This window comes from Ambystoma mexicanum, chromosome 5p (assembly GCF_040938575.1).
Source record: "Ambystoma mexicanum isolate Mex_15411 chromosome 5p, UKY_AmexF1_1, whole genome shotgun sequence".
NCBI classification, from domain to species: domain Eukaryota; kingdom Metazoa; phylum Chordata; class Amphibia; order Caudata; family Ambystomatidae; genus Ambystoma; species Ambystoma mexicanum.
Window position 1 is genome coordinate 1,353,242,203 of NC_090930.1, and position 17,438 is coordinate 1,353,259,640.

The 17,438-nt window shown below is 51.6% G+C and overlaps 1 protein-coding gene across 1 annotated transcript in view; it reads left to right on the forward strand.

The window, feature by feature from the left end:
* MARCHF6 (membrane associated ring-CH-type finger 6) overlaps positions 1-17,438 on the forward strand; it is a 2,224,824-nt gene that overhangs the window by 2,043,100 nt on the left and 164,286 nt on the right. The window contains exon 25 of the mRNA XM_069613753.1: positions 1,666-1,801. Within this exon, the coding sequence (XP_069469854.1) occupies positions 1,666-1,801 (136 nt within the window). The remainder of the gene's footprint in view (positions 1-1,665; positions 1,802-17,438) is intronic.

Here is a 17,438-nt window from a genome sequence, read left to right on the forward strand (position 1 = left end):
TACTACAGTGTGGGAATGATGTCCCTGATAACGTTAGAGCTCATTCCACCAGGGAAGTGGCAAATACTTTGGCGCTACAGAGAGGTGTATTAGTACTGGACATTTGCAGTGCTGCCAGATGGTCCTCCCGGAATTCATTCCCAAAGCCATTACTGCTTAAGACACCCTGTCAGGCCAGGACTCTCGCTTTGGAAGAGCTGTTCTGCACAACATGATGTGCTAAATATTTCACAAAAATCTGCTTCTCCCACCTCAATCTCTAAAACTGCTGTGGGAGTCTATGTAAGAGGAGGAATCCATGGGAGGAAACGATCCATAAGAAGAACAAATTACTTACACCTGCTAATGTTCTGTCTGATGGAGGTTCCTCCCACGGATTCCTCGTCGCCCACCCAGCTGACCCCTCTGGACTGTGAGCGATTTTTGTTTACCTCTCTTTCAACAATCGTGCAGGTTATTTAATTCCTCAAGATGGCTGAGCAGAAAGAAGGGAAAAACTAGGAACTGAGGCAATGGTTGCAGTGTGTGCCATTTATGCTATCATCATTAACTTCCATTTGGACATAAGAATCGTCGAGGGATATTGACGATGCCTCAAAGTGCTCCCTGCTGTCGAATGGTTTTCTGAGACTACAAAGCAGCATACACATTTATCTAAGATGAGGAATCCGTGGGAGCAACAGCCATCATAAACAACATTAGCAGGGGTAAGTCATTTGTTCTTCTGCATTAGAGAGCTGGCAATTATGTCGGAGTGAGCAGGTTGATTCTGCAAAACCTCTTGTGAAGCCAGCTAGTCATCATCCTGACTCCTTATGACTGGACTACAACTTTGAGAATTTTTCAAAGATATGAAATCTGCCCGAGGGATGTTTTCATAGTTATATGTGATCTTACCGACCACAATTACAGAGTGGTAAATTTCATCGTGGACAAAACACCGGAAAACACTGATTATTATTATTTCTTTTGTTTGTTTTTAATATGGGGTCCCCCTTCCCCCAAACCTCAATGTTTCCACCCTTTCAAAGCCACCCCAACCCGACCCATTTTAACACCTTACCCCACTACCCTTTATATATTTATTTAAACCTTTCTGTGTTTTTCTGTGTTATTGTCCACTCTGTTATGTACCACTCTGTTTTGTTTCTGATAAAATGACTGGATACCGTTTTCATAAGAACAACAAATTACTTAACAGCCAAAAAGTTTCTTTCAGATAGATATGCCAATTTGTCATCACCCTCCCTTTTGTCACTGCGTACATGGCGTTGTTAATTGGAATGTTTGCAATTGCCCTCCACATGTTGGTGATAAAGTAACTGTTAGTTCCTCTCGGCTCCCACTTCAAAGTATGGAGCTAAGGAAATGGCATTGGTGTATCCAAGTATATATGGGCCGGAAATCACATCCATCGTGTGCCGGCACCTAGTGCTCCTGACGGGGCCACCTGATGGCACCTTCTGGCTTATTGAAAGGTTTCTTGAGCTGATTGTGTCAGGATGAATTTCGAAGATGAGGAATCTGTGGGAAGAATAACTATATCCATTAGAAAAAACTTACCGGCAATTAAGTAATTTGTTTTTATAAGATGAGAAATCTCATTTGTACTGGCATTTTTTTTCTTCCAAAACTGGATTATTTGACCATGTACTCTTTTTGCAGGTGTTGTTCCAGAGATGGAAAATCTAGTGCAACGACGTATTTATCCTTTCTTACTCATGGTCGTATTTTTGATGGGAATCCTATCTTTCCAGATCCGGCAGTTCAAACGCCTTTATGAACACATTAAAAATGACAAGTGAGTCAAAAGATTTTTATGTTGGCTTTTCTGAAGGATTGTTGTAAAATGTACTGTAATCACTTGATAATAGAGTGACCCTATATGAATGAATGAATGAATGAAGTTTGTTATTGCACAAACCTAACCCGAAGGCAGCACAGAACAAACAGCTATGTTACCTCCTGTTCGCAGTGTAGCAACTTCGAGAAATGGTTGGCTATCAATGGCCTCTTAGATTTCAGTCTCCAAATACACCTGCCCTCTTCTTAACAATACATTTCTAATGGATACATTCGGCCCGCAGATACCTAAACTTCTGAAATACTCCTCAGACTGTGAAGGCATCATGAAGAAGGACACAGACAACAGATTTCAAATTCAAAACAACTAATTTATTAACTTAAAGGTCAGGATGGAAGGCCTAACTTGCCCTGTGCTAAAGGATTTCCCTACCGAAATATAACTAAGGAAAGTCTGAGTCGAAGTTGCACTCACAAATAATCTATACAATGTGTTAGGGATGTCAGCAACCAAAAGAAAACTGTATTTAACACAAAGTTCTGAGCTTCTTCCTACTCGCAGCTTCCTTTCAGCTCCCTTCCCCAAGTATAAACATTTCCACAAAGAAAAGTCTAAAAATCCCCTTTCTTAGATTCAGAATGCAATAGTCTTTATCCGGTCTCAGGATGTACTTTCCCCAAGTCAGGACTCTAGGTTCTCCAGCATGGGGGCTGCCATGGGTTCACATGCTCATGAAGATTCGCTGTCATCAGGCTGGGAATTCTCAGTAAAATAAAAAACAGTTTCACTTTAAAACTGTATTTCTTATCTAAACCAAACACTGTCCTCTGGGTCACACTGCCCCCAACCAATGACGGTCCTCTCACTAAGCTCCATCCCTGGTGGCCATATTCAGATTTTTTCCACACACTTCAGTGTTGGGAGTCCTCTAAGTGCTCTCTGAGCTTTTTTCCCTAGATTCACATTTTTGGATAAAAAAATCTTAGTTTCGACCGATTATTGAATCATCGTTCAACCGGAGGTCGACTACCGACAGCGGGGACCCGTTGTCGGTGAAGATCAAGCTTCATTGAGGATCTTCATCGGAAGGCCCAGGCTTGTGTCTGCTTTTCGCCATGATCGAGGAGAAGAGATGCCTCTTTAAGCTCTGCATGAAATGTGTATTCATAAATGTACTCTTACGTCCTGTCCCCTTTCATCCATACTGTATGGGGCATGACTCACGAGGGACGGGAGACGGAACCCTTTTCACCAGAAAAATCTTCTTCCCCTTTAAATTTAGAGGGGTGCGGCCCTGGAAGCATGTGCATGCCTGACTCCACCCACCGGCCCCACGGGAACGGGCCGAATTCACCAGCGCTTCTGGGTTTGGTTTCAGCCATGTAATACCATGCATTCTTCCCCAGATATTCTTCGATCTTTGTCTTTTTTTTCTTTCAATTAGGTACTTGGTCCTCCGACGCTACGCTCCTCCACAGCGCATGTCGACTTCAGCGGGCTTCAGCAGGTATCCAGCCTGCGAAGGGCTCTTCCCTGCATGCGACCACCATGCCCTTTGCCTCCACTGCCTTGGCTCCGACCACGGCTGGGAAGGGTGTTCCGCGAGCGACGCACTGACTCCTCAGGCACTGAAGAACAGGCTATCTAGGTGGAGGGAGCTCTTCCAGAAGTCACCTCCGTAGGACCTAGAGGACTTTGTCAAACATCGCTTGAGGCCGAAGGAAAGACCTCTATTCACCATCGCACCCCGTAAGGGTGACTCCTTTCCAAGGAAGCGCCCGACCGGGAGGAACCTGTTGGGTTCTAGCACCAGCACACGTGCCAAGGCTAGTCCAGCTACTGGCCTCACGGCCGAGGGGTCTCAGGATCCTTCCGGTTTCAGTGCTGATGGACCGCAAGGTTCTTTTACTGAGGGGCAACGCCCTAGTACCGGCATCATGTCAGAGGGGGTGCCTTCATGCAGCTCTGCCGAGGGCAATACGCCTTCCAGGTCACAGCCCGAGGTGCGGGATAGGCCTTGTGTTCCAACACCAAGCGTCTTGGACGGGGCTGGTTCCAGCAAGCCAGGCACCACGATTTCGGCATGAGGCATGCAGCTTGACAAAATGGCTGCCACGCCAGACAAGATGGCCGCTCGTCCGATACCCCCTCTGTCAGTGCTGGTGGAGGAAAAAGTTACAAGGTGGGACTGGGGTTAACCAGGTGTTTGGCCTACAGTTTATCCATCAGCAGCGCAGGGCAGGTTCCCCCTGCACCCCAGGCAGAGTGTGCCCCAGTTGTCCTTAACCACTCTGTCAATATCACCTGTCACCTCTACAGCCTCCGAAGACAGGTTCTTCGAAAAGTTCCTAGGGCTGATGTGAACTCCCCAGATGGGGGCCATCCTGCGAGACGCCACCAGGGACATGCTCCCCTAGTACACCCCACTGGCACCCACAGTCATTCCTCCTATGGCTCCCTGCCTCCCACAGTGCAGGCGGTTCCACACCAGCCTCCACAGCAGCCACCGGCCCCGGTCTCCACACCACAGCCCATGGCGCCCAGCTCTCCTCCACCAGCTCCGGACCCTCCGAGCACCCTGGTGCACACAGACGAGGAGGAGGACCCTGACACGCCTTCTCCAGCCAGGGCCTTCCAACACCTTGCAGTTTTGGCAGAGTATTTGGGCCTTCCTCAGCCCAAGGCAGAGCAGCCCGAGGAGGGGGTCGTGGCTGATGTCCTCACCCTAAGACCGCCTACCAAAATGGGGATCCGGATGCAGAAAGACGTAGTTGCCCTGGCCAAGAAGGGGTGGCTCAAGCTGCACTCGGCCCAGCCAGTCAGTCGGCGCCTGGACGCCAAGTACAGGCAGATGGAGAGGGACACACTCTTGCTTTCGGCGCATCCTCACACGCACTCTTCCGTGATCGCTGCGGCGTCACTCTATTCCAAGCCTCAGTCATCCTTGGCCACCTTGTCCTCGACGCTGCTAGACAAGGAGGAGAAGATCTTGGAGGCGTATGGGAAAAAGCTGTACTCCAACTTGCACCTACGTGAGGCCAACGCAGATGCCATGCTGGCAGCCGCTAACCAAAGGCTCTTGTGGAAAAATGCGGACTTACTTCCAGCACAGAGCCAAGCACGCTTCAAGGCGAGACTAGGAGAATCCAGGCAGGTAGCGCAGGACATAATGGAGTTCACCGTGGCCCACATCAATACCTCCGCCCGGGCCATCTGCATTGCCACGGACATGTGAAGAACGACATGGCTCCGGGCTACCAAGTTTAATCCCGATGTCCAGGAACGAATATTGGACCTTCCCTTCAAGGGTGTAGTGACCTCTTCCACTCCACCACGGACGAGGAATTAGATAAAAAGAACAGCAGCTCGCAAACCGCAAAGTCTTTATTCTTACGAAGGCCACTCACAAGGCCTACACCCAGTCGCAGCAACGCTCTGACAGGGGGCTGGTGTTTGGCGGGTTCCGAGGCTTCCAAGAACAGTGGGCCAGGCAACCTGACCATTCTCCGAGGTCCGCATTGGAGGAAACGCCAAAAGGGGGGGGGGGAGACAAGGGTTTTTTCCAATCCCCCTCCTCCGCAGCAGCCTCAGAGGGAAAGAAGGCATGACACACCCCTTCGGGCCCACATGTCTCTGGTGGGGTGCAGGCTTACCTTCCATGTGCAATTTTGGCGCCAGAATTTTTCAGGCCCTTGGATCCTCTCCGTAGTCTCCATGGGGTACTGCCTAACAGTTCCTCCCTCTCCTCCTCCCCTCCTCTCCCACAGATTGGGACAACAACTCTGCTGGCGGAGATCCGGTCGCTCATCGAGAGCCAGGCAGTGGAAGAAGTCCCAGTAAGGTTTGGCCTACTATTCCAGCATTTTCGCTATACAGAAGAACCACCAGGCTGGCCTGAGAGTTGCGTTGGACCTTTCCACCCTCAATCTCTCCCTCCCTCTGCAAAAATTCAAGATGGTTACACCAGCTCCTATTGTGGAAACACTGGACAGGGGAGACTGGATGTGCTCCCTGGATCTGAAGGACGCTTATCTACATGTTCCGATTTGTCAGCCGCATCATTCCTTACTGCGCTTCAGGATCATGGGCTTCCATTTCCAATACAAGGTGCTACCCTTCAGCCTCAACTCGGCGCCCAGGGTATTTACCAAGTTAATGAATGCAGTACAGCCCACTCAGGGCCCAGGGACACCACGCATACCCATACGTGGACGACTGGCGCGTCCGGGCCACCTCTCCGGAAGCGGTTCAGCAGACTACCTCTGCACTGATGAACACACTCCACGACCTGGGGTTCACCATCAATCTCAAGAAGTCTCAGCTGCAGGCCACGCAGAGCCTGAGCTTTTTGGGCCTCATCTGGGACGCAAGCTCAGTGAGAGTCTTTCCCTCAGAGGACAAGATTGCGGCCATCAAGAGAGCTACAGCTCACTTCCTCTCCAGGCCCGTGACCTCAGCCTGGTGTTACCAACACCTACTGGGTCTTCTGGCAGCGGTCCTCTTGGCAGTGCCCCACCCAAGACTCAGGATGCGGAGACTACAGCTGCACTTCGCAGCCTCACGGAATCAGGGTAAGGGCTCCCAAGAAGAGCCAGTCAGCATTCCTCCCTTTCTCCTCTCGGACCTCAAATGGTGGTGTGCGGACTTCAACCTGCGGCAGGGCAAGCCCTTCCGACAGCCGGCCCCTCAGGTCACAGTTACTACAGACTCTTCCCTAGAGGGCTGGGCAGCCACCCTGGACAGCCACAGCATCCATGGAGTCTGGCCTCGGCAGGTGCAGGAGTCCTACATCAATTGGCTAGAATTGAAGGCCAAATGGTTAGCCATCAAGGCCTTTCTCCCTCTTATCGAGGGCAGGACAGTTCTTATCCAGACAGACAACTCCACCAGCATGTACTATGTCAACAAGCAGGGCGGCACCATATCCCCTCTGTTGTGCAACCTAGCAGTTGGCATGTGGGAATGGGCACTGGAGACCAACATCTACCTCAGGGCTGTCCACCTCCTGGGGGAATCCAACCTGGAAGCGGACAGGCTCAGCAGACTGGGGGCAGACAATTACGTGGGGCAATTTAATGACCTGGTACTGAAGGAGATCTTCCTCAGGTGGGGGCATCCCCAGGTGGATCTATTTGCCTTGCAAAGTAAAGGAATCCTGGCACCTCAGCATCATTCTGATAGCTCCCTGGTGGCCGGCGAGACCTTGGTTCTCCGAGCTTCTCAGCCTTTCTGACAGAACACCCATTCACCTACCGCTTGGCCCAGCTCCTCTCCTGGCCCACCAGGGTGGAAGGGTACTCCACCCTGCTCCTCACAAGCTAGCCCTCGCAGCATGGTTCCTGATCAGGTCACACCGAAGCACTTGAGCCTATCTCAGGCTATCCTTGAGATCATTGAGGGTGCCAGAAGCAAAGCTACTAGGAGCCAATATAAGAGCAAATGGTCTAGATTCTGTCATTGGGCCGACTCTAAGGAGATCGACCCCCTTAAATGCACGTTGGACGACGTACTCTCCTTCTCGGCACACCTCGCTCACTTCGGAGTTTAGGTGGACATATGCTGCACCTATCTGGCAGCCATAGGAGCCTATAGAAATTCAGAGGAGGCTCTCTTCTCCTCTGCTAACCCGGTGGTCAGACGGCAACTGGAGGGCCTCCACAGGCTCTGCCCGCCTAAAAAGAAGCCACATCCTGTATGGGACCTCATTGTAGTCCTGGGTGCCTTGGCACACAAACCGTTTGAGCCAATGTCGTCCGCGGACATCAGGCTGGTCACCCTTAAGAAAGGGCTGCTGGTAGGCCTCACCTCCGCGCGTGCAGTCAGGGAAATCCAGGATCTCATGGCATCAGAGCCCTATGGTACCTTTCACAAGGACAAAGTGGTACTCCGGACGCACCTCGCATTCCTACCCAAGGTGACCTCCTCCTTCCATCTGAACGAGGAAATAGTATTACCCACTTTCTTTGCCGACCTCAAGGATGAGCCTCAGAGGGTGTTGCACCGCCTGGATGTCAGACGTGCGCTAAAATACTACCTTGACAGGACCAAGGACTACCGCAAGTCAGATGCCCTCTTTATCACTTTTGGTGGTTCAAGGCCCGGCTATCAGGCCTCCAAGGCCTCCGTAGCAAGGTGGACGGTCATGGCCATCAAGGAGCCCTATGAGGGGCAGCACAAACCAGTGCCGGCCAATTTGCATGCCCATGCAGTCAGAGCTAAAGCCACGGCCATCGCGTTTTAACGGCATGTGCCGTGGCAGGTCATCAGCAGAGCGGCTACCTGGGCCACCCCTTCGGCTTTCTGTAAGTACTACTGTTTGGACGCCGCCTCCAGATCAGCTGCAGCGTTTGGGTAGGGGGTTCTAAGAAACCTGTCTCCTCTCCACCCTGGGGCAGTTGTAATCGCCGATACAGTATGGAGGAAGGGGGACGGGACGTAAGAGTAATTGTTAGTCACCGTAGTGACTAAGGTACTCTTAGTCCATAGTCCCCTTTCCTCCATACGTCCCACCATCCTCCCCCCTAATAATACTGGTGTGATTAGGCAATGCCAAATATTGTCGACGCATGAATGGGGACTGAGGAGTGGTGCCGGTGGGCGGAGTCAGGTGAGCCCCTCTAAATTTAAAGGGGATTTTTCTGGTGGAAAAAGTTCTGTCTCCCGTCCCTCGCAAGGGACGCCCCATACAGTATGGAGGAAAGGGGACTATGGACTAAGAGTACGTTAGTCACTACGGTGAGTAACTTCATTTTTCGTGGAGGATCGACCTCACAAATGTCTTTACTGCCTGCATCCGGACCATGATGAGGATGGATGCGAGGTCTGCCGTGGGTTTTCGAAGAAGAGCAAGGAAAACTGTTGCAGCAGGTTGGCGGCATGGTTGAAGTCGGGTAAGGCCCCTGACTCTGCCTCTGGGCATGATCAGGCTTCTGCCAGGGCCGGCCGGTCACACGATTTAACTCCCTCGGTTAAGAGGTCGAGGTCCTTGGATGAAGAGTAATCAGGGATCTGGGAACCCTTCTTCACTTAGTAGGCAGCAGCATCACAAAAATGGTCAACATAGGGTAGTTTTGAAAATTAGAGTATATTCAGTGTGTCCTTTATTTGAAACACGTGTTTCGGTGATACCTTCGCCTTTTTCAATCAGGGCTACATATATTAAAACGTAATATGAAAGGTACCATAGCCACAAGGTGGTTTTATAAAATAACATGACATTAGTGGTGATATTAAATAAATAATCACAAATCAAAGATAGTAATTGCACACACTGGAGCACCGAAAAAGAGGAGGGCGTAAGGGGAGGATTGATTTTGGGAAAGAAAAAGAGAGAAACAAAACATTAATTTTAATTTTGAGAACATAGCATTGTAAGCTAAGAAAGCAAGATTAGAGCAAAATCCATTCTTTATTCATGGTTCTCAATGGGTAAAGATATTGGCCTTACCTAATAAGTGTGACAATGATTGTATATCTGTTTTATAATTTGCTGGTTGCCCTGTTCATGGGTTAAATCCCACCTGTAGAAAGGATAGTTTGTTTAGCTGATGGCGTCTGAATTGATAGCAATGTATTCCAAATTAAAGATGCCATATCTGGCAATCGCGATTAGGCAATGAATATGGGTAAAACTGAAAGTCACATGTCTCCATGAGATATGTTAGTTAGCGAAATTGTTAAAATGATGCGCGCGCTGTCATTGAAGCTCAAAAGATTTTCGTTTGAGAGGAAACAAGTTCCTATTAGTATATTTGTAGAAAAGATTACATTGCAAACAGGATGTGAGTTTTGCGGGGGTCCAAAAGAAGGCAAGGCTGCAGACCACGGATTCCACTGGGTTTGCCTCTTTTACGGGTCCCGGATCGGGAAGGGGCGAGATCGCCATCACTGACCACATCCACGGTGAGCCTACCAGCAAAAGTCACGCACTTGTAGAGGAAATCTTTCAGCCCTTCGAAGCTATGCATATCGTCGACGGAGAAGGCAACGTAGGAAAGGTCCAAGGTGGGCCCTTCTCTACCTCCATTAACTTCACATGCAGCCAAGACAACAACTGCGTCATCAATTGCCACCACCACCACCACGACTGCTGTTACCTCATCGACTGCCCCGTGAACGACCTTGTCAACGACCACCGTCGAAGGGAGGGCAGAGTACGAAGGCGGTGCCCACTGTCACAGCAGCAGTTAAACCGTGGGTGTAATTGCCGGCACAGCAGGAGGTTAGTGCTACGACGAAGTTCCCTGGAAAGGGGACAGAAACTTCTTCCCACCAGATGGCCCAGGAAAGGTGAAGGAGTGGAACCCCGGCATCGGCTAAGAGGGCTAGGGAGATGGGAGCTGGGCCAAGTGTGCCGAGAAACATTTAGACTAGCTCTGAAGAGGGTGACGACCTGCCGAGGGCTACTACTCAGACCATGAAGGGGGCTGGGGAGGTTTTTCACCCCAAGGCGTAACTTGATGGTTCTCAGCCCGGAGCCTCTGGCTCCCATTCCTGTGTCATCTCAGCCCAGAGACGATTTGTTGGACGTTCCGACCATGCTACACACGCTGGTAACAGAAATTCAGCAGAGCATGGCTCCCACGCTGGTCCCTGCTCCTTCTGCAAGTCCTCCAAGGCCATGCAAGCGCTAGTCAAAGGACCCGGCTGGCCCAGGGCACCAGCCAACACCACCTGTGCCACTGCCTTCTCCTCGGGTTTTGACCCTAACGAGTATCCCACCACAGACACGGCGACAGACACCAACGAGGCCGACGACTTTGTTCCGGTGGACAGAGAACCCACAGGGGGAGTGGATGACGCACACATGGCCTCTCCTCCGAATTAGGTTGGCTCATTCCATTCGATGATGTCCATGGCCTCCGAGCTCTTTCAGCTGGTGTGTGAGATGAAGAAGGGGTTCCTGTATCAAAAAGACACAATCCCAGACGGAGGACCATCATGTCCGTTCCTTTGCTGGACGATATCTGGGAGGAAGGACTAGCAGTCCTGAAGAACCCAAGTACCACCCCACCCAAACGTGACCTACTCGAGAAAAAGTAGACCGTCCCAGACTCGGCCCCCAAGTGTCTGAGGTCCCAGCCTTCACCTGACTCTGTGGTCTCAGCAGCGGCCAAGAAACGCTCTGCGAATCCATCCTCCTCATCTGCGGTGGCCCCTGTGAGAAACCTGAAGGTGTTTGTTTGTTTTATTAACTTGTAGTGCACACCAGACCCTAAGGTATCAGGGCGCATTGCATAAGACAGCTTGCTTGGTTACAGAAAGTACATTTGCATAGATAAATTTACATAGTACAGGGTATACAATCCGGATAAGATAAAATTGCGTAGAACGGCTGTAGATAGAAAACTATGTATAGTTGTGGTAACATTATTTACAAAGCATACTTCTACATAGGTATATTTACATGAGACAGGTATGCACATCCTAGATAAGAAGTCGGGATACAGACAAAAATACTATGTACAATATGGAACTACTTAGTTATGTACAGGATGGAACAGAAAGTGGAGTGTCGTCATATGCCAAGATGCCTCCCTAACTAGTCCCCGGGGATCTGTCATCCAGGTGGTCAGGACACGGCCATCGCTATTGGATCCACTTCCTGGGGGTGGACCAGTGCGGGAGGATCACCTGGATTGGGGGGTCCTCAGGAGTGAAAGTGGGACACTGCCGGGTGAGACGCTGTATCCCCCTTCTTTCAAGTCCTTTTCCCCCTACTTCCACATAGAATATTCCGAAACACTGCCCCCCTCCCCTTTTCCAACACAAACACTTTCACACACCATTGACAACAGACTAACACCCAAGCCGTTTACCTAACATGTCCCAATACAAGGGTTAGGCATGGTCAGGCAATTGACTATAATACCACAGACCTGACGGCCCTTTCCCTTCCCCACAGGGAGTAAAGGTGGAGGAGCACAAGAGCACACTACGAACAAGGCAGACCACACAACGAGACAGCTATCCAGGCACGGCAGTTCAAGAGGAGGAGAAAGATGGCAAATATCGAGAGGCTGACCAGGAGGGACACGACCTTGTCCTTTCTGACCCAAGCCCCCAAAACTTCTGCAGAAGGAATCGTAAGACTGCAGATAATAGCTCAAGTGTGTTGCAGCAGATGTCAACGGTACACAGAGTGTGCCTGCGCTGATAAGCAGGAGCGAGGTAGACTCCTGCTACCGTGGTACCGACCTTGACTCCAGATATTCTGAAAAGCCAAGCGATTCATCACAGCCGGTGAGTCAAGGGGAGAACCGATAAGAACCGAACTGTGTTTAACGAAAGCCACAAAGTAGCAACTTAAGGGAAGTTCAAAGAACTGTTAGAAAAGGGAAGACCAGCTGCAGAGGAATCCAGCCCCACATGGGTGCCTAGTCAAGAGACTCTGGTCAATCCTTTGTTTGTTGAAACTGCTGATACCAGAAGGCCTTTGCAAGGCCGTAAAGGAACGGTTGAGGTGGTCATACATGAGGGTCTATGCAAAGCCTCTGTACAGTCGTAAGTCTTTGACCGGCAACCCAGTAAAAACTACGGGAGACTAATCCGTTCAGTGAGAAAGAAGACCAGAACTGTATGTGTGACGAGAGTGAACCCAACGAAGGGAAGTCAACAGTTCATTGTTTAAAAAGACAATACGATTTGTGGATGGGAAAGGTACAAGTGTACTGAATCGAAGCAAACAGTTGAGAAGGGGTCTGAGCCCGGCAGTGGGGAAGCGCAAGGTGAAAAGTTGTCACCAAAAGACTGGGGAGTGTAAAAGGAGAAAACGAGCGAACAAGCGCCATACCCAGGGGAGGGAGGCCGAGAATCTTGAGGGGTCTGTGGCCGGAAGAGGAGGACCCAGGGGGTAAAGAATCATCACCCCAGCTAAAAGTAACATTTTGTTATTTTTCCGACCCTCGAAGGCAAGAGACTTTCAAATGAAAAGAGACTTGGCCATCGAGGCTCCAGATGAGCTAAGAACGGAACCATCATCTCGTGCTGGGGAAGCTCAAGAAGTGTGCTGTGCTCAAGGGTCCCACCTTATCCGTGCTTAAAAATTGGGGAAGGGAGAACGTGACTACTGCATCCTGACATATTATTTATGAAAACTTCTTTCTTTCTTATGAATCCTATCCCACACTCTTTTGTATGTTCTTGTAAGGTTTGGCAATAGGTTTTTTAGTCTAGGCCCTTTTTGATTTGACAAGACGCCACAAGGACTGCTTCATTTTTCATTTGATGGTCGAAGTTTGCTCCCATCGTAGATTTAGGTTTAGATTATAAGTGTATCTCACTCAATTTTGCAGTTTAATAAACACCCTTGAACTGTGATGTCTTGTATCTGTCTTTACTGTTGCCACCATGAGTACCTTACACCCCTGACCAGGAGGGAAAGAAATTGTATGCTATGGGGAAGATAATTATTTATACGGTTGCCAGCACCATTAAAGCTGCAAATGCTCTGGCCGTTTTGTCCCACTACGACCTCTGGTACAAGCTGGGCCCAATCCTTGACTTACTCAGTCTCGTCCCCTTTCCTCCATACTGTATGGGCGTCCATCGCTAGGGACGGGAAACAGAACCTGTTTCACCCGAAAAAATTGTCTTCCCCTTTAAATTTAGATGCGCAAAGGGGCGCGGCCCTGGAAGCATGCGATCCCCTGACTGCGCCCACCAGCGCCATTCCTCAATCCTCTTTTCCTCGTCGACAGGAGCGGACCACTTGTTAGGCAGAATCTTGTGCAGTTCCCTTAGGGACCACTACACACAATTAAGACTACAAGTGGTAATACAAGTTCACCTTTGGTACAAGCCTGTACTACACTGTTAAAGTGGTAGCAGTAACGGAGCAGCCAGACTTATCTCAAGAGCAAATGAGAAGTAGTAGAGATTACACAAAGGACTACAATTACTGTGACTCAAGCAAACACAGACTCGAGGTTTTTGGTTAAAAAGTAAAAGTACTTCGAGGGGATTGGGTCCTCCGACGTATTCCATATCTATGACAGATAATGTCCACAGCTGTGCTGCTCCGGAAAATCTTCGGCGTCAATGCGCCGTCCGCGAGGACCTCCTCCGACGGCCGACGTCACCCGATGTGATAAGTAGGACGCACGACGCCCATAGCCTCAGTTCCGTTTTTTCCGTGAACGTGTTCGCTTCGTGAATCTCGGTACGCCTCGACTCGTTGGAGTTTGCTGTTTTCGAATTCTCGGTTCGTTGAACCTGTTCGGTTTTTTGAGAAGACCTGTTTGTGGCGATGTCTACTTCGTCTTCAACCCTGCATCCGGGCTTCAAGAAATGCGGGGACTGTGGGTCCAAGATGTCGGTCACGGACTCGCACGACGCCTGCCTCTGGTGCCTCGAGGAGGCCCACGATACGGACGACTGTGTCGACTGCCAGTCGCTCACAGCAAAAGCCTTGCGGGAACGCAAGAAGAAGCTGTCGGTAGGCCGGGTGTCTAAGCCCCAGAAGTCGAGGTCTGCGGGGCTTTCGACGGATGACTCGAGGGTCGACTCTCTGCGTCATCGTCGGAAGTCCAGTGGGTCTCCTTCCAGGAGTCGGTCTCGCCACTCCTCCGCCTCTTTGGGGCATTCCCGGAAGCGCCGGCATAGGTCACCTTCCCCGTCCTCTTCCGAGGACTCCGCCCGTCGGCGGGTCGCTTATCCCTCCATGCAAGCGACACCAGAGGAATGGGCTTCCTTCGGGAAGCAGATGCTAGCGATTCGCAGGGCACCGGTCCGTCCGCACCTCCGAGTGGGGTCGGTCGGCACCGGTCGAGAGACACTGCTCGTACGCCTTCGGGCTCGGGTGGTCGGCACAGCTCGCAGGAGAGGTCCCGCTCGGACAAGGGTAGCCGTTCTCGCCATGCCCGTTCCAGGTCCCGGTCCTCGACGCGCTCGAGACCGCGTGATCCTGTGCCGTCTTCGAAGAAGACATCGACGCCTGTGGCGCCAAGGTCGTCGACGATTTCTCTCGAGGCTCCGCCTCCGAGGGGGTCGTCGACGCCGTCGGCACCTAGGTCGTCGAGAGACACGCTCGGAGCTCCGGCTTCGAGGCCTGTGTCGACGCTGCTGGCGCTGCAGCTGACGTCGACGCCTTTTCTGTCGGCGCCGACTCGGTCAGCGCCCTCGACGCCTTTCGAGACGGTGGTGTCGGAGGGGCCCCGTGGCACGGGGTTTGCCCCTAGAAAGGCTCTGGCTAAGGTCAGGCACTGCTTTGGTCCCCAGAGGTCTTCCTCTCCACGCCTGGAGTACATTTCAGAGGGTGATGAAGGCTCTGATGTCGGCTTGGTTCCGGTTACGGTTCCAGATGAGCTTATCTCGGGCCATAGCCAGTTTGATGACCTGAGGCAGTCACTGCATGATGCCAGTGGATTGGACACCTCTCCGGAGGTGGAGTTTTGTAGGCCGGAGCCTGGCACTCATGCCGATTCTTCATATCGACGCCTTATGTCTCGGGTCACCAAGTATTTGGGTTGGTCAGCTCCCCCAGGGGAGTTCGTTCAGGATGATCTCACAGACATCCTTGATCTCGGTCCCCCCACTGACCCGGTTTTGCCGTTTCATATGGCTCTGCAGAGAAGGGTGGCGGTGGCTTGGACTGCTCCGGAGAGCCTCCCGGCAGTGGGCAAGTCTTTGTCGCGAAAATACCGTCCAGCCAGTATCGACCCCTGCTACTTGTCCAGACACCCCACTCCAGAGAGTTTGGTGGTGCAGGCGGCTACGGCCCCGGCAAAGCAGGCGTTGTATCCTACCATCCCTCCGGATAGGGACGACAAACGTTTTGACGGCTGGGCGAAGAAAGTGTTTTCTTTGGTGGGTATGGAGCTTCAGGCGGCCAACTCCATATGTGCTTTGTCTCGCTTCACACACACTCTGTGGAACTGTGTTGCATTAGCGGCTGAACATATTCCCGAAGGGGACGAACGGGATGGTTTCCTTGCTTTGGTTCAGGATGGCAAGGATGCCATGTGTGAGGCGGTTCAGTCGGGTTTGGACTTGGCAGATTGTGTCAGCCGGTCCATGGCGGCGAGCACCGTAATGCGCAGGTTTGCGTGGTTGCGGAAGTCTGGGTTCGCTCCTGATGTGCAGTCCCGGCTCCTCAACATGCCCTTTGACGGTGAACACCTTTTTGGCAGCAAGGCTGACGAGAGCCATGAGAGGTTGCAGACCTCCAAAGCTGCAGCGAAGTCGTTGGGTGCTGCAGTTCGCCAACCTCTGCCTTTTCGTCCTAGGGGACAGCAATGGAGGGGAGGTTCCTTTCGCTATTACTCGTCCTTCAGTAAAGCGAGGGGAGCTAGCAGTCAAAGAGGCCATCGTAAGAGTGCCAGAGGTGGAAACATAGGTACTCGAGGTGCCAAGGCCACTCGGGCAGTGCCTCTTTGCCCTCAGGCAACGCCGCAGCCGCTACCACTCAGTCATGAGGCCAGGTCCCATGGTTCACTGGTTGGGGGAAGGCTGGCGCAGCATCTTGTAGAGTGGCAAGCCATTACTTCGGATGTGTGGGTTCTGGAGATCATAACCCACGGCTACTGTCTTCCTTTTCGGCAGAGGCCTCACGACAACCCACCAGGGAACCTCTCTTTGAAGTGTCCGGATCCGCTCCTTGCGCAGGAAATTCAAGCCCTGCTGGAGAAAGGCGCCATAGAACTGGTGCCTGTAGCGGAGAGGAACAAGGGATGGTATTCCCCTTATTTTTTGATTTCGAAGAAAGACGGGGGATTGAGACCCATCATGGACTTGCGCGGTTTGAACAAACTCCTCAGGAAGGACAAGTTCAAGATGGTGACTCTTTCTCAAGTCCTCCAGGCCCTTCAACTTCAGAACTGGTTGGTGTCTCTCGACCTCAAGGATGCTTAATTCCATGTGCCGATCCATCCCAAGCACAAGAAGTACCTGAGGTTCGCGGTTGGCGACTCGCACTTTCAGTTTCGGGTCCTGCTGTTCGGATTGACCTCTGCCCCAAGGGTTTTCACCAAGCTCATGGTGGTGGTGGCAGCGCATCTCAGGATAGGGGGGATTCATGTCTACCCCTACCTGGACGATTGGTTGATCAGGGGGAGCTCTCCCGAGCAAGTCCTGGATCATCTGTCTGTCACCTGCCACTCCCTTCACAGGCTGGGCTTCTCTCTCAATTTAAAGAAGTCCTATTTGACACCAACGCAGCAGCTCCAGTACATCGGAGCAGTGCTCGACACGTCCCTGGGGCAGTGTTTTCCTCCTCAGGTGAGGGCTCTTCACATTCAGCAGATGGTGAACCAGTTTCAATTTGCCCAGCATCTCCCGGCGTCCGAGTTCTTGAGACTGCTCGGCCTTATGGCATTCTGCATTCTTCTGGTGCCAGAGGCTCGTCTGCGGATGAGATCTTTGCAGTGGGCACTCAAGCTCCAGTGGTCTCAGTCCTCCGGCAGGCTGTCTGACCCTGTTCAGGTGCCGCCCTCTGTCGCCCGGGACCTTCTGTGGTGGGCCGTCGAGGGCAATCTGATGAAGGGGGCCCCATTTTGGCTGCCCTGGCCTTAGGTGACGATCGTGACGGACGCATCCCTCACGGGATGGGGAGCTCATGCCAACGAGTTGACAGTCAGCGGTCGTTGGTCTCCCTCAGAGTCCAGACTCCATATCAATCTGTTGGAGCTGAGGGCCG